At 53.0% G+C, this 25,423-nt stretch overlaps 1 protein-coding gene across 6 annotated transcripts in view; it reads right to left on the bottom strand.

The window, feature by feature from the left end:
• NUP210 (nucleoporin 210) overlaps positions 1-25,423 on the bottom strand; it is a 102,899-nt gene that overhangs the window by 11,930 nt on the left and 65,546 nt on the right. For all 6 annotated transcript variants that reach the window (XR_002520308.2, XR_002520309.2, XM_003894064.4 and 3 more), the window contains exons 19-31: positions 24,058-24,162; positions 23,857-23,958; positions 15,423-15,551; positions 14,235-14,362; positions 13,987-14,122; positions 12,452-12,514; positions 12,070-12,249; positions 10,013-10,093; positions 8,970-9,101; positions 7,638-7,796; positions 4,473-4,564; positions 2,638-2,812; positions 968-1,143 (exon numbers count right to left, since the gene is read on the bottom strand). Coding sequence is in view for 4 of the 6 variants with exons in the window: in XM_003894064.4 (XP_003894113.2) it covers positions 968-1,143; positions 2,638-2,812; positions 4,473-4,564; positions 7,638-7,796; positions 8,970-9,101; positions 10,013-10,093; positions 12,070-12,249; positions 12,452-12,514; positions 13,987-14,122; positions 14,235-14,362; positions 15,423-15,551; positions 23,857-23,958; positions 24,058-24,162 (1,658 nt within the window). In the remaining 2 variants the exon portion in view is untranslated. The remainder of the gene's footprint in view (positions 1-967; positions 1,144-2,637; positions 2,813-4,472; positions 4,565-7,637; positions 7,797-8,969; positions 9,102-10,012; positions 10,094-12,069; positions 12,250-12,451; positions 12,515-13,986; positions 14,123-14,234; positions 14,363-15,422; positions 15,552-23,856; positions 23,959-24,057; positions 24,163-25,423) is intronic.

Below are 25,423 nucleotides of genomic sequence, written 5' to 3'. Positions count from 1 at the left end.
TGCCCTTACTATGCAACCTGACTGCAGAAGCAGCCTCTGCCCTTTCCTCCTCTGAAAAATGGGGATCATCACGTGCCCGCGACACAGGCCTGGCGTGAGTATTACATGAGGTCAGCAGTGGGGAGGCACCTGCCACAGGGCAGGTGCTCAATGTTGCTAATGGCAGCTTTGGTGCAAAAGTGTGGACTGCGTGGGGTGACAGTTTGGGTTAGGGATCGTGGCTGCATCCTTGCCTCCACCACACCTTTTGATCCTGAGTGCTGACTGGGTCTCTATCAGGTGCTCCTGCCACAAGAAGGCCAGAATGACCTGCAGTGCAGCCAAAGGGCTGGGAGAACTGGGCTCCATTTCCTCCAGGACATGCCCTAAACTGACAGATGGCAATTCTGTGCACACACACAGAGCACCATGGTTTGCCAGAGGTCCTCATGACCCACTCCCTCAGCTGAAGGAAAGCCCTGGAACCTAGGCCACACTGCCCAACATGATAGGTGTGGAAACAGATTTTTGGATGGTGACCTGCTCACAGGGCCCACAAAGGGCAGAGCTGTGGCTAGAACCAGGCCTGACTCTAAACCCTAGTTCTTTCCATAAGGCAACACCCTTGACACCTGTCTTTGAATGCATTCAGCAACAGGGAAACACAACCGTGGCAGGACCTGTGGGCAGCCGAGGCTGAAGGGCCAATCTCCTGTGCCTCGGGGCGCGCTCCCTGGAGCTTCCCCACACCCTACTTCCTCCTCTGGGGGCTGATGCCTGTCTATCTTCCTCTGAGATGGTCTGCATCCCCCGAGGGCAGTGGTGCTTCCTCGTGGCCCTGCACGGTGCAGCATGCCCACATCTCTTGGAAACTGAAGTAACGCACATCTTCCTTCAATAGCAGCAGCCTTTCTGTGTTATCCCCAGTTGTCTCTACCAGGTACCAGACAGGACTGCACAGGAGAAATGACCCTCGCCCACATCCTACCTGTTAGTGGCAAAGTTGAGGACCGAATTGTGAGCATGGAAGACATCTCCAGAGTTGTCGTGGAAGTGGACAGTGAAGGTCACGGTCATTCCCAAAGGCACAGCCACCAGGGCCTCCTTGTTCTGGGTGTGCAGGACAGGGCTCATGGAAACCCTCAGGTAGGAAACAGGGGATACCTAAAGGACAACATACAGGTATGATGAGGATTCAGTCCCAGGGACTGGCCTCCAGCAAAACCTACCTCTCAAGGAGGGGACGCCTGCCCCCAGGAGGATCCACTTCAGGAACAATGCGGGGCTGGACTTAGGGGTCCTGAGAGGAGTAAAGGCCACACTCCCCAGAGTGTCCCAACCTAGTGACAAAGTTCTTACCTCCCAACACAGCAGATTGGCCTCACTATGAGAAAACCCACCCAGGAGTGTCCCAATCCATGACTTGGAAAAATGAGATCGCTATTCACATTGAGAGAGGGCCCCCTGGGCTGCAATATCCAGTTTCTTCAGAGAACCTGGCTCTCGGGGCATTTAAAGAAACAACGTCCTTCTGGATCGCAGGGGAAGCTCTAAGCATGTCACAGTGTGCCTGCAGGCCACCAGGGCAAGGAGGGAAATGGGGATTTCTGGAGCCCAAGAACCCAAGCTCCATAAACAGCAGCCCTTGTTTCTCTGAGTCCAGGTGAAAATCTATCCTGGCTCAAAAACTAGTGCTCCAAAGGTCTGAACTTCTTTGACAAAGTTCAGTGGTGCAGTGTCTGGTATACAGCTAGTGCTCAATACATATTTGTTGAAATAGCATGAGCAGTCAGTCACTTTCACTCACCAAAAACTAGAGCGGGGGATCTGCTGCCAGGCACCCACTTTGAAACAGAAGATGTGAATTAATGAAAAAGGTCTGTGACCCAGGCAGAGTCTAAAGATTTAAGTGAGTGTGTGTCTTCTGTCATCCAGGGTTCAGCAAGTGGTGATGAGACACGGAAAGAAAATTCCATTCAGCAAAACCCCAGGACCTGACCCAGGGATGCTGATGGAGAAGGTCCCATCCCTAAGGAACATAGAATGGCAGAGGGCAGTGCCATGATATGGTAGAAGGACACCGCCCAAAGCAGACAGACCCCATCTCTCAATTCCCATGCAACCTTGAGCAAGTCACTCCCACTCTGAGCCTCAGTCTCCTTGTCTGGAAAATGGGCCACCTCATTCTCAAAACCACAGCGGATGTCATGTACTGGATGTCATGACTTTTATGGCAGATACCGGGCATATCATCCAATGCTCTTAAGAACAGATCATGTTCCAGGCACTGGGCTGGCCCAGAGCAGGAGCTCCACCATGGGTGGTGATAACATTAGTGGCCAAGCACGGTGGGTGGAGCACCGGCACTCCAGTCAGGAAGCTGTGGTGCCAGTCCCATTTCTGTAACCTTACGCCAATCATGGATCTCACTGGGCCTCATCTATGAAATGAAGTACTTGGAATCAATGATCTCCCAAGGATCTTCGGCTCTGACGACCAGAAGATGCTGTAGCTTTTTATCTACCCTGAGTTACTCTTAAATTCCTATCTACAGTTTCCCAGCTGGAAGGTGAATATATTCACTTTTACGCCTGAGAGGCATATTACCTCAGTGCTATTGCTTTCATTACTCCAAAAAGGAGGAGGATGCAACCCTACCTTTACGGCAACAATGATGGTTTGGTTGGCCCCAAAGGGCTCCTGTGCAATCACTTCGATGGTGGATGTCCCGATCATAGACCCTGATGCTAGAAAGCCTTTCTCATCAACATGCACGACTGGAACCTTTTCAGGTCCATCCAGGACGCGGTAGCTCAGAGAGGCTGCACCATCCCTTTGGAAAACAAAATAGAGCTGTTTTTGTAGACGGCAGCAGTGGGAGTGGGCCTGGATACAATGCCAGGACATCTAAGAGTCTGCAGCTCCCCATGCTCCTTGGAGGTGAAAAAGGCCCAATCTTGGCCCCACGGGCCTCAGGACCATGTGCTGTCAGTTGTCTGAGGCTTCATCAATCACCCACGGAAAACTAATTCAGAAATCCAATGGTTCCAAGCAAAGTGCGGCTTCTCACTCTTCCCAGAGCAGCGCCTGCCGTGGGTTGGCCAGCAGGCAGGGAGAGACTGTGAGGGCAGTTTCTTTCATCAGCTCCATGGGACATTTACTGTAAAATATCATTTCTGCAGCAAATTGTTCTCAATTTACTGAAGCAAGGCAGCCTGGCATAGTGGAGGATGGGGCTTTGAGTCTGACAGAATCCAAAGCCGGTCCCAACATGTCCTGCCACCAGCTGTGTGCACATTACGTCCCCTCTTCTCTCGGCATTGACTTCTTACATGGTAAAAGGTGTGCAATGATCTTGCCTTGTCCTATTTCTAAGGACTGTCAACAGGATAAAAACAGGCTACCTGCTAAGAAAACTGTTAGCAAACTACTGATACTATGCACTGGGTAGGAAGCAAATTACGCCATATTTTTTACCCTTTTACATATTTATTAATATAATAAAGAAACCCAGGAAGGAAAGGCCTCCAGCTCCCAGGGCTAGTTCCCATCATCTCTGTCTCTTCCACAGCCCTATAGATGACTAGGAGCAAATGTTATTGCTTCTGCCTAAACATTATTTCTCCACCAACCCCTTCCTCTTAACCTGGGGAACTCTTACTCATCCTTCAAGAACTCTAGCCTGAGCATCTCCACCTGGGACATGCCTCCCCTAAATCCCCATGGACAGCACACTTCTTTGGGCTCTGGCTTGAATACTACAGCTTGCTTTCTAATAGCCTTCTCCTGCTACCCTCCTCCAGGGCACCCTATGTCACCCATATCCGCGTTCCTGGAGCCCAGCATGGAGCCTGGCACTTTGTTACTTTTGGCTGAATGAAAACATGTATGTGTTTCATGCAACAAGTAAGTGTCCTGTGGCCCGTGGAGTCTCCCGCTTGGCAACTGCCATTCAAATGCAAGCCACTGTTATGAAAGGCATCCTCCTAGAATCGAAGGTAGGAATTATGTTTGCAGAAGAGCTTTAAAACAGCTCTTCCCAAGCGTTACTGTGTGGCCCCCTCGCCTGGGGATCTCCCTAGAGTGCAGCTTCTCCTTGGGCAGGTCTTGGGTGGAGCCTGAGAGCTGCATCTCCTCTTCCTGATGATGCTGATGCTTCTGGCTCATCAGCTACACTCTGAGTGGCAAGTCTGGAAACACAACACCTCTAAGCTGGTGTTTTTTTCCCTTTTAAAGACTGAATTTTAGTAGCTTGCATAAAAATGTTTCTAGGCTACAAGGAGGAAAAAGAGACCCACAGTGAGAAGTGATTTCAAGAAACAGAGAAGCACCACAGAGAAGAGAAGGAGCAGGCAGAGGCCTCATCCATTCCAAGCACAACAGGAGAAAACCTCCCTGAAAGCACCCATGGCTCCTGACAGTGTTGACACATGAGCTGTCGGATGCAAGTACAGCCACACAGCTTTGCTGGAAACAAGAGCTGAGTCACGTACCTGTTTGTCTGCAGCTTTATATACGAGTTGGGCGACATTAATATTTGTTCTGCTTCTATTTCAGGGTTGAGCAGCTGCAGCTTCTCAAACACCTGCAAGAGAGGGCAAGTTTCACTTCCGATGGGGCACTGGAGTCACATCCAGGCCAGGTGTCTGCTTCTCTCCTAGCAGCAAGAGTCAAGGAGGGGCAAGAGAGGAGAAAAGCAGCTTTCTCGCCTGTCAGGTCACTGGTGACATGATGTGAAGGGCTGACCTTTAAGAGGCCAAAGGTGTGGCCGGGTGCAGTAGCTCAGCCAAGGCAACACAGCAAACCCCCAGTCTCTACAAAATAATTTTAAAAATTAGCCAGGCATGGAGTGTGCAACTGTAGTCCCACTACTTGGGAGGCTGAGGCTTGCACTCCAGTCTGAACAGCAGAGCAAGACCCTAATACACACACACACACACACATGTGCGCGCCAAAGATATGATGAGAAAAGGCAGGCAGCCTCATGTTTGTGTAGCCTAATGGGAGGGAGCTCCTTTAAGGAGCCTGGAAACACAGGCCTCTCCCTCCGTGCCCAGTGAGGGAGAACTTTACTTGCTAGGATGTGAGCTCGGAGGGCAGCACGCACAACTCCAGCAACAGGATCTTGCTCAGGGTAACTGTGCCAAGACTGAGCCTGGGCAAGGCACCACCTAACTGCTCCTTCTTCTCACAGAGACATCCTCCTCCTCATTGCCACCGTCTCCGAACAACCCCCGTTCCACCTCCCAGGCCCCTCTGGCTGGCTCTGGCCATGCTCTTGCAGGATCCACATAGACACACACAAGGGCCTGGCGAGGAGCTCAGTCTAGCAGATGATCAGCCTCATGAGATTGGCTCAGATCTGATCCTGGGACGCCCAGGTGCTCCAAGGCCCTGGTAGCTCCCCGAGCCCACAGCAGCAACACCTGCCTGGGAACTCCAGACCCCTTCTCCGTAAGACTTCAGATGTGCCCACCACCTGTGTAAGTCCCCTCTCTAAGGTCCCTTGGGGCTGCTGCCTCTGTGGCCTCCCAGCCTGGTTCAGGGGCAGTCACTGGCTGGCAGGTAAAGCTGTGCCCTGAGCTCCCCACTGGCCTCTGATCAGACCAGGTGGATGCCCCTTGGGCCTGAGCCCTGGGCCATGGCCAGTATCATCAGATCTGACAAGTGCTTCTCCAAGAGGAAGATGGCCTGATTCTGTCCCTCCCGGCTCCTTCTGTGCTCTGTCCAGGTAAGCCTAGATTTCCTTGTGTGCACGGTCCACAACTAACACCCTCTCCACGCCTGTCTTGAGAGTTGTGGGCTCCATATGAAGCGACAGGAGGGGCAGCACTTCCCAAATGATGAGAAACAGCTTTTGGAAGCTGGGTGGGGTTTCAGTGTCAGGTGAGACGAGGCTGACTTGTATGCCCCCTTCCAGCATCCACAGGGAAGCCACCTCACTGAGTCTGATGCAGACACACTTACTGCCCGGTAAATACATTCACAAATAGGGTTCCTCCTATTTTTTTTAAACCATGCATTCCTATCTTTCTCTTTAGATGAAGGGGGAGTTGTAAGAGATTTCCCACTTTCCTGTTAACTAGAAGAAAAGCAACAGCACAAGCCCCATGGTAAATGGCAACTGATACTTGATCTCACTGTCAGGAAGACAACAGGGAGTGGTGGGGCCTGTGGCAAACTGGACAGCGCAGCTCTAATGGAGTCAAGGTTGCTTCTCATTGCCTGCTGATTTTGCTGTGGCAGACACCATATCTTTAGGATATGCTGCATCTTAGATTTTCACATAGAATCTTCCTATCTTTACATGACAACAAGCTGTCTCAAAGGCCTGAGTAAGCCAAATAAAACACATTTGTAGGCTGGATCCAGATTCTCTAGTTTCTGATTTACTCAAACTCCACCTGCTATCAGATAGGGAAACAGAGGCACAGAGCTGTCAAGTGACCCAACTGAGGTCACAGAATTTGGAAGCTGCAAAGCCCTGCCTTTAATTCCATGATAGGCTCCAGAACTTACTTCCTTTTAACAAAGAACATGCACTTGGTGAGTGTGGGGATGTGCATGTGGACCTCTGTGTGTCTGTATATGCATTTATGTATGTATATGTGTCTCTGTGTGTGTGTGTGTGTGTGTGTGTGTGTGCACGTGCAGGCAGGAGTGAGGGGTTGGCAAATCGGTGGGGTTTTTTTTTTGTGGGTGTTTTCTTTCTTGAAAAGTTTGCTTCTTTGCCCCGATCAGGGAGGTGCTTGGGTTAGACATAGTTTATTTCTTCTTGAGGAGGGGACTAGAAACTGTTTTGGGACATATAGGGAACATTTTTTGTTTTTCTTTACAGCTTAGGAGCACCTAGGGGTTACTGAGGTCCAGAGGAGCAGAACGAGGCCCTTGAAGACAAAATTGCTCTTCAGAACCAATTTGCCAACTCCCTACCTTGCAGGGGGGCCTAGAGAGGCAGGAGCTCACCCAGATCCCATCCTGTAAGTAGCAGGGACAGGCCAGATACAGACCCAGGGCTGCACCCCAGGCAGGAGAACTGCTGGACTCAGTCCTGACCCCCTGGCTCTGAACAAGGCCCCTCCCTCTCGGAGGCTGTTTTCCAAATGCAGACAGGTCACAGTACCCCGGCCTCTTGAGGCCATTCCCCACTTACCCTGTGACCTTGACCCTCCCCGCCTCAGGGGCATCAGCAGGTGGCAGCCCCTTCAGCCCCTGCCCAGCAGGCTTCACCTGAGGTCTGGAGGCAGCAATACTGAAAAACGCGTAAGGGCGCCCCAGCCTCTGGGTGCTCTGTGTGTGTTAAATAAACACAGACGATGAAATTAAAGGCCACTCAGCCACAGGGAGCCCCAAGCTCAGAATTTTTTGCTCTTTTGGCCACACATCAAGTGAGTTCCCACCTCCGGGCCTTTGCCAGCCCCTCTCATCCTGAAACATTACTCTTCTGTGAAGACTTTGCTTGGCCCTACCTCTGGGCTCCCACAGCACCAGTCACACTCGGATGCTTACCCCAGTGCGATGGACCACTGTCAACCCCATGGACTGAGAGCTTCTCAGGTCTCCCAGCCTCTGCCCATGCAACATGTGGCTCTGGAGGAGGATTGGGCAGCTGGCACTTCCTCTCCCCCTTCCCTGTGGCCTATCCACCTGCCTCCTACCTGGACTTGGATCTCATCCGAGAGTTCTCTAGCCAGGCCATACAGCTGCCCCGATGTGGGGTCCACAGCCTTGACCACCACCCTCAGCCCGGTCCGGCCTTTCACCCGGCCAAGCACGTTCATGGCAAAGTTGTACTGTGACGGGAGTCGGATCGACGCCTGGAAGACATCAAACACATTTTCAGGTGTAAGGCCCAGGTCCCTGTGTCCTCAAAAAGGCAGAGCTGGACAGTAGGCCCAGAACCCCCAAGCCCTCCTCCTGGCAGCTGTTGGCCTATTCTCAAGGGCCCTGCCTTCCTGCCCGGGTTGGGTCTGCTAACTCCAGAGCTGTGCAGACCCGGCTTCCCCAGCTTGGGTGCCCAGGTCCTGCCCTGCCTGCATTGCACAACGTGCACAGATGCATTTGGAAAACACTGGGTCCACCCACATAAGCCAAGGGCCTTCATGACAGGTTGTCCCTCAGACTTCAGTGCTTGTAGGTCACCCAGGGCGATGCTGGGTTTTGCAGTGTGTCCCTGCAGACTGCTTTGTTTTGGGATATCTGTTAATAAGTCTCACTGCTTGTGCTCCATGGGGGCAATGTGGGGGAGCCCCCAGGCACCAGGGACAGGACCCTGTTCCCACTGAGTAGGGTTGTGGGGGGCATTAGTCCTACACTAGACAAGCTTCAGACAGCCTTTAGGGAATCCCATCCCTGGGTCTGGGCCTCTTTCCAGGCCTCCATCCCCACTGTCCCTGAATGAGGCAGGGAGCGACCTTTCAAGCCACCCTCCACTTGGGTCCTGTGTGTCCAAGACCCACCTGGGCTTGAGCCTAGAGTCACAGGGGCTGGTGTCCAGTCCCATTTCCCCACTGGCTTGCTGGGCAACCCTGGGCAAGTCCCTTCCTGTTTCTGGCCTCAGTTAACACAGAGGGACTTAGTAGTCTCCCCGGCACCTTCCAGCTCTGACATCTCAGGAGGAGCCAGGGCCCCTCACTGGGCTAAGGGAAGGGGAGTTTGGCCTCTGGGATGAACCAAGAGAAACCGAGGGCTGCCAGGCATCATCTCAGAAAATGGTCAGAAGCTGCAGACTCTGACCTCCCAGGACTTTTGTGACTTCCTCACACGGCCGCTTCTGTCAGGAGAGGCACCTACTCACTCTGTCTGCGTGGTTAGCATTTGAGAGAAGGGAGTCCCGATGAGCCTCGGGAGAGGGAAGAAAGCGGGAGGGCCTCTCTAGGTGTGAGGATGAGGACCTCCTCTGAGACAATGTGGCGGGAACCCTCCCTGACCCTCGGGGTGCTGGCCTGGGACAGGGCTGGGAGGTGAGCTCTGGGGGCATGGTTACCTACCTCGTGGTGCCGCCCTTGGAGGTCCAGGACGTCCCGCTTGGTGACAGACCAGTGGAAGGTCAAGCCTGGCACGGCATTGCCAAAGGAGAAAGGGTTCTGGTGGTTGGTGATGCCAGTGACATATACGGGCATCTGCAGGAAGAAGTCAGAAGCAGTAGTTCCCAGCACTGGGAATGCCCCCAGAAGCTTTGCTGCCTCCTTCAAGCAGTGGGAGACGAACCCAATTCTTCCCCAACCAGAGAAGAGCACGGCACAGGTTTGGGAATTTTGATGAAATATCAAACGAGCAAACCAGAGGTGGGACTGTTTTCCCCACACTGTCCCTCCCCTGCAGCGGGCTGTGCCTCTTCATGGCCAAGACACTCATTTCTGGAAGGAGTCCCTGGAGCTCTAGGAGGCCATGGGTCCACCAACGGCACAGCTCGCACTGCCCCACAGTACTGGTTCCTCCAGGCCCCTCTCTCCTAATCTAGCCGGGGTCCCTGCTCACAGGGCATGCATGGGTGTGGTCCCCAGCTCCTTTAGTCTCTTATTTGCTGAGTTGGCTTGAGGGCACAGGTGGAGGCAAGATGGCAAAAGGCCACAGCAGGTGCCGTGCCAGGCTGCCCAGTCCACTCCCAGTGCTGCCACTTCCTAGCTGTGTGGCCCTGGGCACGGGCCTTAAGCTTTCTGTGTGTTCATTTGTTCATCTGCAATACCAAGATGGTTCTGACACTAACCTCCCAGGGCTGCTATGAACACCAAATGGATTAACGTCCAAGACAGCATGGAGTGGAGTAAGTGCCACGGTCACTGTGCTCCTGTTAGGCATCTGGTGCTATTCCAGATGTGGGAAGGTGACAGGCCAGCAGGAAGCAGGCCTTCCATCAGTGGCTACCAGAGAGCAATGGAGGGTGTCTCCCTGGGCGGGGACAGGTGAGAAACAGGCCCTAGATACCCGGGCCAGGGAGATGGAGGAGGTGGAGAAGCACTCTAACTCGAGGACAGGGTTCCAGCAGTGGCTCTTCGGGAACCAGCATTCAGAGCCCAGGAGGTCAGCTCACCTGGGTGCCTGTCCTCATCCGCATGATGGGGGCGCGGATTCTCACGGCCCGTAGCAGCAGCACCTCCACCTGCACGAGGTCCTGGGGAAAGAGGCTGGCACTTAGGTGCGGGGATGCTGTGCTGGCTAGGGATGTTTCAGGAAGGGACCCCTCAAGGGAAGGAGGCTGTGGCTCAGAATCTGTGGCGAGAAAGCCCCTCAGGATGACCAGCACCGTGCTTCTCTGCCCCGGGAGGCCTGGCTTTGTGGGCGGCTCGTCCTTCATGGGCCAGCCACTGCCTCTCCCAAGGTCCCATAGGTCCCAGTCCGGTCCTCTGAGGCTGCCACCCTGTCTGATCCAGCTGCTCCGGGTCAGCACTGCAGACTTGGGGCCAGGAACTGGTGCCTGCTCTTCCTTAGGCCTGGCTGCCCTCAAGCAACAGGTCTCCAGGCCCTCCCAACCCCAAATCCAGCCTGCCTGTCTCTGACTGAGCAGAGTACAGGGACGAATGCAGGAGCCCTGTAGAGTCTGATCAGAATTTATAACCTCCTTCATTCTCAACTCCACACTCCTATTAATCTGGCCAAAGACTAACTCTCCTGGCTTTTTCCTAGTGCTGCTGAGTCATGCTGAACTGAGGCTATTAAAACCCTTAGGCCCTTTGACGTGCTCATGCTGAGCCCATCTTCTGAGCCTCATGACTTGGGCTAATGCCTGGCACACAGTAGGTGCTTGATAAAAACCCATTCCCCTCCTTTCACTCATCCTTCTGCTCAGTCTCCTCCTGCTCGTCCTGGCCTACCCCGTGGCCTTGGGGTGCTGGCTGTGTGACCTGGATTGGACAGATGGAACTGGAAGCATCTGACCAGAATCACATTCCAGGCATGGACAAGGGGCCACAGGTGAAGCCCCTGCCTGCCTAAGCTCAAGAACATGCCTTTCAGATAGGGCTGGTGGTGCAGCCCCTCCACCTGCCAAGACCACCAAGGCCTTTCCCCAGCACCTCCCCAACTCGCCAGATGGGGGACCTAGAAGAGAGGGTACCCAGCAAGGTTAGACCACAAAGACAAGGAAAACACAGGGCCCTGTGCCCCTCTTGCTGAATTTCTAGGAAGCTGCCCTTTACCTACGCCCTTAGGAGAAAAACCAGCCAGCTCCTGAGGATGCACTCCTTTTTAGAGGGGGGAAAAAAAAAAAACATACAGTCTCCTGTGGTCCTGAATGTCACGCTCCAGGAAGCCCATCTGAACTCTGCCCCATCCCTAGGACAGGTTTTTACATCCCCAAGGCTTTCTCTTTGTCTTCAAAATTGACACACACTGGGAAAAGGAGTAAATCAATGAACTCAGTGATCAAAGTCAGCCTCTGAGAACAAGGACTTCCCTGCACCCTGTCTGGGGCTGTGTACTCGCTAGCTCCTGGGGCGCTATGTTTACAGGCTCTGAACTCAGGACTGCACGGACTGCTTCCAGGGGACCTAGTTCTCATGAAGAATGGGATGACTGACTCTGAAACGGGTTTCTGTCCACAGTTGCATTACACATCACAGAAGGCTCTTCTTACAGACCAAGTTTCTGGCGCAGCTGTGAGTAGAACCCCAAAGCAGCCTTCCAAGATGGCGAAGCAGGTCAGGCAGAATGCAAAGGCCCTGATTTTAGCCCTGAGCCCTGAGAGGACTCAAGGAGATGAAGGCAAAGTGCTCAAAGCAGCGCCTGCCCTCACCACGAGTGCCATCATCCTCTACTGGAAGGGCCCTTTGGGGCTGGGGGTTGCTGAACACCCTGCCCTGTAAGGAGCAGCTGGAAGGACTGGGAGACTCAACCTGGAGAAGAGCAACCTCTGGGGGTCTGGGTGCATATCGGCAGGGCTGTCCTGCACCAGGGTCCCTGCAGGGACTGCAGACCCAGAGGGCCGAAGCAGTACCCTTGGAGAGGGGTGGTACTCAGAGGCAGAACCCAAACACAGTAAAGAGGCTTCTGTCCCAGGCACAGCTGCCTTGGAAAGCAATGGGCCCATCGCCAGAGCTGGCCATCCCAGGGGGTTCAGAGAGTGCCAGTCTCCAATAGCACGCCTGTTACCTGAGAGATGATGACCACCTTGCCAGTCTCTGCATCCACTGCCTGCACAAGCCCAGACACAGTGCCGTTCCCGATGGCGAGGCCTCGTACCAGCCCGGCAGCACTCACCAGCGCAACGCTCTCATTGCTGATGGAGAAAAGGATGTTGGACTGAGGCTGGGGGCCGCCCTCGGAGGTGACCTGAGCAGGGAGGAACGAGCGGTGTGTCAGTGCCCATCATGCCAGGCAGCCCGCGCCTCCCACTCAGAGAGCCAGGGCCCCAGTGCAGGCAGCTTCTGCCTTCTTCTCCCAGTCACTGCATGCAGGGCCAGAGGTAGCGTGCCTGGAACCGGGTGGTGGCCTGCACTGGGGCTGGAGCAGGACATGGCCTCTCGGCTCTCACCTGCATCGTGGCCCCGATAAGCAGTGTCACCTTCCTGGGCATCAGCCTGAACGGGGGAAAGACCTGTTGGGAGACACAGGAGAGAAAGGACTGCTGTGCCCCAAGCCCACGGCACTGAGCATAACTCATGTGCTACATGTTTCATGAGAGGAAAACTTGGGGCATGGACATCACCCCTCTCTGAGCAGTGACCAGAAAGGCCAGGGTCCTGGGCCAGTGCTGGGGGCTGTCTCCCAGTCACTGGCCGAGGCTCCCTGGTTCTCTGGGGTGTGTTCTTCTGTTTGTGACTGTGTTTCACTTTCCCTAGATGCTAAACTCCAAAAGCTGGGCCGTCCCCTTGGAGGGATGGCTTTTATGCAGTTGAGTCATCCCCTCAGAGCAGCGGTTCTCAGTGTGTGGTCACTAAGCAGCAATGGCAACAGCACCCGGGGACACATTAGCAATGTACATCCCCAGCCACCTGGCCTGTGGAGCCAGAGGTAGCCCCACAGGGTAGCCCCGCCAATATGGGAGCACCCAGAGCCCCAGAGGTTGCTCTTCTCCTAGCACACCCTCCGGATTAGCCTGGGAGGAGACCAGGGATGTTGATGCCACTCTGTGGAGCAGGTGAAGCCCCCCCTGCTCCTCCTGCAACCCCTACAAGTGCCTGCCTGGCAGGAGTAGGTGAGTGAATGCAGGAGGTGGCCAGGGTGCTACTTGTGTGGGAGTATCGGTCTCTGCAGCTGCGCTATTGATGGGCAGAAACAAATTTCTCATCACCAGAAGAAGAAAGGTGCGCTTCCATCTAGAGACACAGATGGCACCCACCTGCTTTGGATCACAGATTAATGATGCTCACCAGCCCCAACGTGGCCCAGACGCAGGGAGGATGCTGGCAGGGCTGGTTTAATGCTGCTGCTGTGTATAGACTTCAAATGATGCCTGGGCCACAACTGCTGTGGCCTATGGCTGCAGTGGGGCTCCTGTCATAACCTAATCTCCTGAGACAGCCCCATACCACACACTGAGCCGGTGTGGGGACCTCAAAGCATCTCTCATCCAGGAATCACCTACTTCAGGAGTTCCCTTTATGATACCTCTGCTCACACAGCCCCTGTGACAGGTGCCCAATGCCCTCGAAGCGCCTGTTCTATGGCTCAGGATCAATGGTTAAGGAGTTCTTCTACACATGAGCCAGCATCTGTCTAAGCTTCCGCCCAGTCAGTGCTTTCTGGGAATGGTCCTGGTGTGTCCCCTTGCCATGTGACCAGGCACACCCCTTCTCTGAGCCGCACAATCCCCCATGTCACAGAGGAAAAGTAAAGTCACTTGGCCCCCTCCCTCTGGTTCTGCTGGTCCAACTTTGTTGCCTCCCAGAGCCCTGGAGCTAGTAACAGCTGCCTTTTGATGAGAGGACATTGTGGGGCACAGACTTTTTTATGGCTTCTCCACAGTAGCTTCCTGGACTGTACTATAAAGATACCCCCAACTATAAAGACACCTCCAACCCCCAGCACTGGGCTGATCCCACATAGTGTGGGAAGAACCCGTCTTACTTCAATCTGTTGTGGGGCTGAGTTGATTCTCTGTCCAGCTTTATTGGTCACACTTGCAGTTAGACTGGTCTGGCCGATGGTCACGCCGTGGATGAGGAATGTGATGGTGTAGTTGTCAAGGACTTCATCAAGGGCCCTGAAACAGAGGGAAGGGCTGGGACTTCTCTAAGACCACCCCATGGGAAAGGTTGCAGCTGGGGTCAGCACTGTCTCTGAGGTGCCCTCCTCTGACCCCTAGGAGAACTCACACCAATGTAATGATCGGGGAGGCTGCTCGGAGCTTCAGGTCCATGAAGGGGAAGTATTTGGCCAGGAAGGGCTTCTTGTGCAAGTCCAGCACACGGACGTATGCCTTCACTGTCTTCCCAATCTCCACCTGCATCATGGGGACAGAGGTTCAGGGGCGGCCTCCAAAAGACCAATCCTACCATCTATGGTGCCCCATGACCTTCTGAGATAGCATCACCAACCTCAGTCCACAGACCTGGGAATCAGGAGAGTCACCCAGGTTGACTTCTGGACTATCAGCCAGTCACCAAATGAAAATTGATGAGGGGAAGCTTGGGGATACTTAGAGGCATAAATTCCACATTCTACTCTTAAATAACTAATACACTAATTAGGGAGATGAAACACCACTTAGAACAGCAGCATCCAGTAGGAGCTCAATAAATGCTGACTGACTGAACAGCTCACACCTGGCAGTGTATAATACAGTAAGAACTTTAGGAAATGAGAATCAGAACTACACAGTGAAGAAACAGATGATTAGCAAACAGCAGTGAAAATGAGACAATAGGAGGAGTATGTGGGGCTGGGCAGAGCATATTAGCTTCTTAAGGAGCCTAAGCCGCATGAACACTCCCCTTTTAATTACCAGCCCTTCTATCCACTGAGGAACCTGATTGCAACCCTCTGAAAGCCCAGCTTCAGCTACCTCAGATATTTGGAGTAATAAAAATTCCCTATCGATGTGAAAGATAAACTGAGATCTATTCCTTGTCTCTTTTTTCCATGGTGCTTGGCATGGGTGAATTGTGCTCATTTGCCACTGAAACCCCAGAGAACCCAAAATCTATATTCTGGGAAGAAAATTCATGCTCAGCAGGGCATGTGCCTGGCTGGTTAATAACCTACACCGGCCAGAAGACATGGAATTCCCAGGTCATGGCTAATTTAGAGACAACTTCCAGCAGGATTTACTGCCAAGCCTCATGGGGATGTCACCTGGGATGAAGAAGTCCCTTACTGAAGGGACTCTGGATCCTCCACATGGAGCGAAGGAGATGGGAGACAGCTCTGCAAGCTCACAGGGGAAGGGATGCAGACTCCAGGAGCAAAAAGCAAAGGCCATGCAGAACATTCTTCCCACAGTCCCCTCCCTCCCAGTTCCTGCAGGTCAGCCGAGGGTGCCCCATCATGAAGCTTCCACTGACCTTGTCAACCACACGGATGTACAGCTCCTGAATGTCCGACACGTAAACCACAGCCTTGGCTGGGGCCGGGAAGACGAGGCACAAGTCATGGATCATGATGGTGGATGAGCCCGGGAGCAAAGGGTGCACCTGCAACGTTGGGGCAGGGGTGGAGGGGTGGGTGCTGGGTTATGCAGCTGTAGGGCGCCCCCCTGCTCAGGTCCGTGAGCAGCACCTCGCCCTCAGCACAGCCTGTCACCTCATGGGATGCCAGTGGCAGAGTCCTCCAGGCCAGCACTGGGAAGCAGTGGACGAGGGAAATCCTACACCAGATGATGCCCTACCCACCTCTCGTCATGAGCCCCACTGCTGGCCAGGAGATGGGCTTGGGATATAACACATTAGTGCCAGGCTGGATCTCACAGAGCATTGATCTCCACTTGCATATTTTACAAAGAGAAGAAAATGGAAGCTGCTCCAAGGGGGCCAGTCAGCAGCCTTGGGACATGCACCAACTTCAGGGCAGAGTGAGGATGTAGTCCCAGGATGCCACATCCTGAGCTAGCCACCTGCTGCTGCAGCCCTGGTGGTAGAGAAGCACTCTGTGGGGTCTTCTGTGAAACTGCAAGTCAGGGGCTGGCAGAAAACGAGGCAGATGCTTTCCAATGGCAGCTTGCACAGGAAGTCCCAATCAGACTGATGGAACCACAGAGCCTGGGAGCGGCCCGCAAGGCCACCCCAGTGTGAGCTATGTGCATCTTACTCATCTTTGTGTCTCATCACATCCCCAGCTCTGTGTGAAGCAGTGACTGCCAAGGTGTTGTGAGTGAATGAACAAATCAGAGCTAGTTTTTTCCAGCCTTTTCACTGCCAAAGACCCTTTTAACATTTATTTATTGTATTTATTATTTTTAGAGACAGGGTCTCACTCTGTCCCCAAGGCTGGAGTACAGTGACGGGATCACAGCTCACTACAACCTCAAACTCCTGGGCTCAAGGCAAGAGCCCACCTTTTAATCCTTTTCTCTCTACCCACTTTTAGGGATTCTACCTTCAAGACTCTCTCCCCTAAGAAAGTACATCACAATCACCCTCTGAGGCTGCAGAAGATGGGCATTCACACAAGTAACGTGTCTGTTTATGATGGAATTCACACAGCTTGTCTTAATGCTTAGACGCGTATTTCACCCAGGTGATCTTGGAGCTGGGCAAGCAGGGACAGGCCATGAGGCAAGTCTAGCCAGCTGCCCCACTCCTCTGTCTGGGCCTGGCTTTGTTGCTTGCTCTTTGTGGTCTCGTATTCATGGGGTGGGGAGCAAGGGGTTTTAAAGTAAGCACTTCAGGGTTTGCAAAGCTAGAGTTTCAATATCAAGAAGCTACAAAAATAAAATAAAATAAAAATAAGGTTTCTGACCCAAAGGTGACAACCAAATAGGATCACATCACACCCAACATCAACCTTTCAACAACTGCCCAGTGCTCTGAGAATGAGCTCAAAGCCTTAGCACGCCCTGTAAAGCCTGGTATGGCCCGGCCCCTGCCTCCGCTCCAGATTCCACGCAGAGCACACTCCCCCACTACACTTATGCTCCAGCCACACAGGCCTTCTCTCCCACTCATACAGACAGCTAGCTGCTGCCTGCCTGCCTCCGGACCTCGCAGCCCACCTTAAAGACCTGGACTCTTTCCCCAGCCTCCACCTGCTGGCTCCAAGTCATCCTTCAGGCCCAGGTCCAGTGTCTTTCCTCAGAACAGTCTTCCCTCATCCATGTCAGCTCCTCCAGTATCTCTCCCCTCTCTCGGGGGCTGGGCCTGCCAGGTGCCACCAGTGTTGATGGGACCCAGAGTGCACTCGGCCTTCCCCTCCAGGCTGTCACCAGCACTCACATGCCCTTGGGACTCAGCTCAGCATCTGGTCAGCCTAGCCTCCTATAAACATGTCTTGATTGGATGAAGATCCAGGGCCGCTGCTCTGAGTAATTCTGGATAAGGTCATGGAACCTGGAGCTCCAGCCTGCTCAGCTTTACAGAGTAAAACCAGCTTTGTTAAGACTTGGAAATTCTGAAAATCGCCTGCAAACCTAATGGACCTTCACTTATTTGGAAAGTGCTGATTCTGGTCCAACCTCTTCAACGTACAAATGAGTTAACTGAGGCCCAGATGACAGGACAAGGATATGGCTTTGAAAAGGCAGAGCTGGGGATAGAACCAAATACCCTAACTCCCAATTTAGGCTCCTCCCCTGACTCTCCACTTCCCAGAGGAATGGGGCTGGAGGCCTCCTGCAGCCAGAAAGGAACTATGGTGCTGGGGAGAGTGGATAAAAGCAAAGGCCTAGCTGAGAAGGGCCCAAGCCCACGGCTGGCTGGGGGTATGGAGGATCAACAAGCTGGCCCGAGCTGCACACACCACCTGTATAATGATGGGTATATCAATACACACAAAGCATGCCTGGGTTATTCCACACAATGACTTACAGTAGGTGAATAAAGATCCTGGAGTAGATGTCATGCTTATACTACCGAACAATAGCTTTGTGACTGGAGCCATCGCCACATGAGCCTAGTGTCAGGTATGGGCTGAGAAGCAGGGTCCAGGAGCCACCAGGTTTCTGGTTTTGCTGGGGCTGATTCACCCCAGGTTATTACATTTCTCTCAAAGAAAACTCATTGAAAAATTACAGAGAGTAATGACAGCTTTCTTTGAGAACCCAATTTAAGTCTCCAACCTGAAACTCCTACTATAGTTACTGCTGTCAGGAGTGGGCAGGTCCCTCACGATGTGAAGAAATTCCATAGTGCACTGACTGAGGAGCCTCACGCAGGGCAACACAGGGTAATGCAGGGAAGGGCTTTTTCTCTTTCTTTTTTCTCCTTTAGAAGAACTATCTTGCACTTTTTAAACAAAGACCTAAAATGGCAGTGGGGAAATCAATTGCTCTTCCACTTGATTTCCCAGGGGATGGGCATCCAGCCACCATCTCTGGAGCCCTCGAAGCGTGGCCTGCCCCTCAGGCTGGTGCACAGTGGCTAAATGTACCCCACAGAGATGCTGTAAGGGGGCGCCCACTAGGCCACTCTGGAGGCTTGGGTAATGGAGGGCACTTGGCCGCTAGCTGGTGGCAGAGCGGGACCCTGCACCCGCTCCTAACTACACTGTGCATGGTGGCTCACACCACACAGCTTCTCTGTGCTTTCCAGACACATCTGCTTCTTGATTGACACACGGGAGAACGTTTGCAAGGGGAAAGAGGTAGTGGTGACCCATGCCCAGAATGAATTTTAATTTTTGAGTGTTGAAGGTGCCACCTGAGAACACTGGGAAACACTGAGCCGAGGGGAAAGTTCTGTCAAGTCAAAGATGACAAATGTGTCGTTGCTCATTAAGACGCTGAGTGCAGCCAGAGGCAGCTCTGTACACGTGGGACTGAAACTGTCAAATACCTCAGAGCTTGCCAGGCCCCAAGGCTCTGCCCACATCATCTCAGCCCCCACTTCCTGGAGCCCTGATCACATTTCAGACTTGTCCCCTGACAGGTGGCGAGTGCAGGGGATAAGGGACCTTGCAGCTATTTTTGAATGTCACAGAGCCACTGGCTTCCATTTCCTGCAGGCTGCTTGTCAATGTCACGTGATGGGCCAGACAGTGCCAAGTGAGTGTGCCCCTGATTACCCGCCCTCAAGGCCAGCAGGGAAGGACCTAAGCTTACATGAAAAGCATAGGCACTGAGTGGGGCCCTAGCCTGGGCGCTGGATGAAACTTCACACAGGGACGTGGCCAGCCCTGTGATCTTCCCAAGGGCGAGGACTGGGGACATGGACTACTGTCCACAGATCAGTCTCAGGGAAAAGGAGGATGCACCTGACTTCAGGCCCTGCAGTTGCCAACCACTCCCTACTCATCCTGGACACGCATCCTCACCTGAACAATGGCCTCATGACTGGCTGCGCCTCACAGGACCCAGGAGATGGAGAGACGCAGCCACAGCTCATAGGACCCAGGAGATGGAGAGACGCAGCCGCAGCTCACAGAAGCTGGCCCCCCGGCTTCATTCTCTCCTGAATCTGCAGTGCCCAGCACAGCACCTGGCACACGATACTCACTCTAGTGTCGCTGAGTGCACGAATTAATGGGAAATGTAAAGTGCCCAGCAGGCTCCTTCCCCTGCTCTGGTCATCTCATGGGTTCTGCCTGGAGGACTTGATTGAAATGTAAAGAATCATTGAGAAGGAAACCCTAGGTTTAAATAGGATAAACACTCCCATGTGCAAACCAGCCGAAACAAAATAAAGGCCCTTACAGAGCGTTCTGGGGCTGCGTGAGCAAAATTCATCACAGCCCTGCATAGCCCATGTCCACTGTGTGGGGATAAAAACCTCCAAAGGATCCCTGCTGTGTGAGCCCCAGAGAGCCCCCCAGAGACACTCCAAAGCCACAATGCCTGCAAGCCATCTTTGCGTGCTGAATATGTATCAATAGGAAGGAAAGAAACCCTTTCTGTGAGCTAACTAGGGAGTGCTGGGGGCTTGTCTATCTCTGTGCTGCTGCTCAGCAGCTGGAAAAAGCCACAGCCACGTGTCGACATCCCTCAGAAACAGCCGCCTGCAACTGTTTCTGAAGCAACCAGGACCTGCTGCTGACGTCAATACTCCCTGGAAAATTCCTCCCACAGGCTTCAGAAGAGACCAGAGGAACCAGGGCCCGACTGGAGTTGTGAGGGTCTTTGGCACAAGCCTGAAATGAAGGGAGGTGAAGACCCCAGTGGGCAGGGCGCCTCCATGGAAGGAAACCTCTGGACCAGAGCAGTTCACAGGGCCTGTGGCACGGGCTGCTGCTTGCCATAGGGGAGACTTGTCCCGGGTCCTGCCTGCAATAGGCACTCTGTGTCACTCAACCAGGCCAGGGGCCATTCCACAATCCAGAAAGACAGTGCCAGAGCTCTCCTGTGGCCACGTGTAAAACAGAACTGCAGAGACACTCCTAGAATCGCAGCATTTTAGGATTCAAGAGGGGTTTAAAGGTCTCCTGGGAGACTTGACTCCCATGCTGGAATCCCACCTTGAGTCTTTCAGACAAGTGTCCCAGCTTCTGCTCAAATGCCTCCAGAGACAGGGAGCTCACTATCTATAGCGGCAGCCTAGTCTATCACCAACCTCGAGGAACTCTTGTTCCTGGAGAAAAGGTCTCCCTCTGGTCACAAGTCTACCCTCAGGGCTTGCACAAAATGATAGGTGCAAGGTAAATGTGAATGAGAGCGTGCCCCGGTTTCACCAGCACTGTACACATTTTCCCTAACTTGGAACTCCCCTCTTCTTGGTAACGGGGAAGTTTTTATTAATTTCTAAAAGTAAACAAAACAAGGCATATGTCAAGCAGTCAGAATTAAGGTGTAAGGTTCTCACTGGCATGGCTGGAGGAAGAGCTGGGGAATTGTTTTTTCTTCTATGAGGGGATAAGAATGCTTAGGGGACACTGCCTGTGGTCTCAGGCTCCTCGCCTCCTCCAGCGTCCTCCAACCACACGCATGTTCCCAGGTGCTGAGGGCGTCCTGTCATCCAAGGGTCTGCCTCTGGGAAGAACATGAACAGCGGGACTCCCTCCCCCTCCCCGAGGCACGGCACTGAGAAAGCATCCTCTATGCAAGACAGCTGGAGACTAACATCAAACACTGAAGGAAGGTTTTCGAAATCACCCCAAACACCAAACAAAAAAACTGAATTAAAAAATGTATTAAACAGGCGGTGTTTCACACAAAAATAGAGATCTCTATTTTCTCTTGAAAGGGCTCACACCCCCACACGTCAAAAACCAGCCGGAGGTGCCAGTTCTGCAGGACAGTGTAAGGAGGCCACCGACTTCCCCATGAAACACACACACAGCTGTTTAAAATCTCTGGGATGATTCCAAGGGCACACAGCAAATGAAGAAGCGTTTACTGGAGAAAACCTGCTAACATCTGGGAAGAACAAGGGTCTGTAGAATGTGAAATAAGATGCCCGTCCTCCCTGACCTCCACCCCAGCGAGGTGGAGCTCCACTCCCGACTGGTTCCTCCAAGATCACAGGACTCCCTCACCCCCAGCTCTCGGTCAGGGGATTCGTTTCCTAGGAGGGGCAGGTGTCAGTTTTTCTTTTCTTATCATGCCCCCAGCTACAGCTTGCTGAGACTGAGTCCCAGGAAAGTGGGCTCAGAGGTGGGGGCTTCCATCTTCCACCCAGACCCCATTTGGGGGATGAAGGCTCTGCCTTGGGTGCAGCACCCGTGAGAATACTGGGGCCTGGCCGCCCTTCCCTGGCTCATGGGGTGGGGTTCCCTGCTAAGAGAGGCCAGCCGAGGAACACTGGGGCTGCTGCCCCACTCACCAAGGGCCCAGCTCCTAATGTGCTGGTGTCACCAGAGAGAGATGCACCACTGTGCCCAGCAACATAGCTCTGGCTCAGAGTTTGCCTGGAAAAGTAGCTGGTGCACAGGGGCTAAATGCACTCAGTTGCTCCTAAAGGAACTGACTTCATGTGCAACAGAGCTTGGAGAAGTCCAAGCCTAAGTGCACTCTCCAAAACAGTGGAGGTTGTGCTGAAAGGCAACTGGGAAGCGACAGAGAGTCCGGGAGGTGTGGACTACACTGGAGGCTGGCAAGTTTGCCAGAGAGGAACAGAAAAAGAGAGAGCTGGGGCCGGGCGCGGTGGCTCAAGCCTGTAATCCCAGCACTTTGGGAGGCCGAGACGGGCAGATCATGAGGTCAGGAGATCGAGACCATCCTGGCTAACACAGTGAAACCCCGTCTCTACTAAAAAATGCAAAAAAACTAGCCGGGCGAGTTGGCGGATGCCTGTAGTCCCAGCTACTCGGGAGGCTGAGGTAGGAGAATGGTGTAAACCCGGGAGGTGGAGCTTGCAGTGAGCTGAGATCCGGCCACTGCACTCCAGCCTGGGCGACAGAGCGAGACTCTGTCTCAAAAAAAAAAAAAGAGAGCTGGGAAGAGCTCTCCTGGGGTCAGAAGGGAATTACTGAAGACAGTGGAGCAATCAGCCTCAATTAGTGGAGCTCAACAGTTGAGTGGTCAGTGAAAGACAGCCAAAAAAAGCCCTGCAAAGGCCACAGTCATCCCAGAGCAACAAAGGACATACCAAGGTGTTATCCCCTAAGAGCAATATCAGAGACTTCTTACTGGGAAAAAGTGTGTGTGTGTGAGTGTGTGTGTGTTCAGCAAAATAACAAGGCCAGTCACTAAAGAAGTAAACAAGCAAATAACAGTAACAAGCTCCAACATGGGGATTGGGGATCAGTACCCAGAGTTTCTACAATACATTACCTAAAATGTCCAGTTTCCAATAATTATAGGACATGAAGACAAATAAACAAACAAACAGGAAAACATGACCCGTACTCCAGAAAAAAGGCAGATGACAGAAACTGTCTATGAGGGCCACCAGAGACCAGATTCACCAGGCAAAGCCTTCCAACCAAACAATGATGAAGGGAGTAAAGGAAGATTTGATAACAATGTCATATCAAACAGAGAATATCAATAAAGAGGTAAAAGTTAGAGGAAAAAAAGAACCAAACAGAAATTCTTAAGTTGAAAAGTATAATAGCTGAAATGAAAAATTCACCAGAAGGGCACAAGAGTAGATTTAAACTGGCAAAAGAAAGCATTAGCAAACTTGAAGATGGACTGCCATCTTACATTAGCAATATGAAAAAACATAAACACTTAAAATAACATAATAAAAGCAGAACACTAAATTCTTCCATGCCACAAACACAGCTAAGTCAATGCTTGCAAGAGTAGGGAGAGGGTCAAGAGAGAAACACAGGAAAATAGAGAAAGGTTAGACATCTTTTAAAAGCAATTTTCTTTATGGCTGTTACAGTGCTCCTTATGGAATAATATTTTAATCTTAATTAAAGGATTGATTGAAAGGGAACCATTAGGTAACTAACAGTTTGTGGACATGGAATAAAAATCACAAAAGTTTCATGAGAATGACTAAAGTTGTAGAATGAATCAGAGAATCTAAAGACCTTGCTAATTATAGCAGATGTGACTAAGTGCCAGCTTTTGTTTTTATGGAGACAGGGTCTGGGTTTCTCACCCAGGTCTGTTGCCCAGGCTGGAGCATGACCTCTGCTCAATGCACCCCTCAACCTCCTGGGCTCAAGCAATCCTCCTGCCTCAGGTTCTTGTGTAGCTGGGACCACAGGCCTGTGCTACCATGCCCAGCTAATCTTTTGATTTTTCTTATTGGTTTTGTAGAGATAGGGGTCTCACTATATTGTCCAGGCTGGTCTTGAACTCCTGAGCTCAGGTGATCTTCCTGCCTCGACCTCCCAAAGTTCTGGGATTCCGAGTGTGAGCCAAGTGCTAGCTTTCAAAATAATCAATCAATTAACCACGCAACGGCCCAGATAAGGACTGAAAACCAACAGTGGGGACTGATGGCCCAAGCTTACCATGGCGACACCCCTGGCCTCCTGGTAGGCCACTTTGACAACATCTGCGGTGCTGGTGTTGAGAAAGAAGTAACCTGAGCCTTCCCTGACACGGAGCTCCGCCTGCAGGAGGTAGATGCAGGGAGGGTTGGGCCGCATGTGGGAGGGCAAGGAGTCCCCCCATGGGTCTCGCCCAGGAAGGTGGCAGGGCAAGGACGGTACCTGGACGCCAGGGTGGTTGTAGATGGTCACCTCTTCTGGGCTCACCCTCACGTCCTCCACCAGGATGAGCTCTATGGAGGCTGACACAGGCACCAGAGGGTCATGCTGAAGGGCAAGGGCAAGGCCATCAGATCCAGGAGGACATGATCAGGCCGCCCCTCAGGAAGAGCAGGCCAAAGGCCCTAGGGCCTGGCCTTTCTCCCGGCCACAAGCCCCTGGTGCTCCTGAGCCCAGAAGAATGGCCACAGACCCTTTGAGGCCTCCCTTCAGCCTCCTGAGGTGGAGTGAGTTGCTGGCTTCTCCACTCCAGACTGAGGAGGGGTTTGGCAGCAATCCAGCTTAGAAGACGCCACCCCAACCCACCAGGCCCCAGTGGTTGGCAACTCACACACACGCCCTGCCCTTCAGGACCTCACAGCAAAGGCCCAGCTTTGGAGTGTGTGGCCGCCGGCCAGGCTGGGCATCGGGGGAGTGTCCCCTGGAAGAGTGGCCAAGGCTGGCTCAGGAGAGGAACCCTCATCCCCTAGGGTGGCACATGACCCACCAAGCTCTGCTTCCCACCATGTGTCACACAAGGGAGCCACCCAGATCTGAGGTCCCCAGAAGGTCATGTGTTTGAGCACCTCCTCAGGGCCACAGGTGTGCCAGGCACTCAGGGTGCAGCAACTGCCCGCAGGGAGAGTGACTCCAATGCACGGATGGAAGAGTAAGAGTCAATGACAGGAAGGTGTGCAGTGTGGGTGACAAGGACCAGGAGGGTGTCTGCAAGGGAGAGCAGCTCTCAGGGGAACAGAGACTGCAAGGGGAGGAAGCCTGAGTGACTCAGCAATGGGGGGTGGGGGGACATCAGGGCAGAGGGAGAAAGTGCAAAGTCCTGGGGGAAACATGTCAGGGTGCTCAGGCATCAGGCAGGAGGCCATGATGCCCCCCTACTCCCAATCAAGGGACTCCTGGTGCCAGTGAGAACTGAGCCATCAGGGACAGGCACAGGTGTGCCCCTTCAGCGACCACCTCCCTCCAGGCCAGCCTCCCCAGTGCTGCCCCCATAGGGCCCCAGCCTCTTTCAAAGTTTGCTCCCAGGAGGACAATACAAGTGCCTCATCCTGGCATTTAGGGGCCCTGGGAATCCAGTCCCACCTTCTCCTTCCAGTCTGTACCTGCTGCCTCCACCTTATTCAAGACCTAAGTTTTCTTATGGCTATACCCCCCATGAGGTGGCTGTTATCCAGGAAGGCCTGTTATTGAGAAGCCCTTCCCATTCCCACCTCCAATGTATCTATTGGTCCCCTACTATTAATAGCAGTGCCTCTCCTAGGGCCTCCAAGAGGCTGGGGTTGGGGAGCGGCAGTCGAGCAGACAGTGACTC

Source organism: Papio anubis, chromosome 2 (genome assembly GCF_008728515.1).
Source record: "Papio anubis isolate 15944 chromosome 2, Panubis1.0, whole genome shotgun sequence".
Taxonomy (NCBI): domain Eukaryota; kingdom Metazoa; phylum Chordata; class Mammalia; order Primates; family Cercopithecidae; genus Papio; species Papio anubis.
Note: the sequence above shows the minus strand (reverse complement) of the source record. Positions and strands in the feature narration are given on the sequence as shown.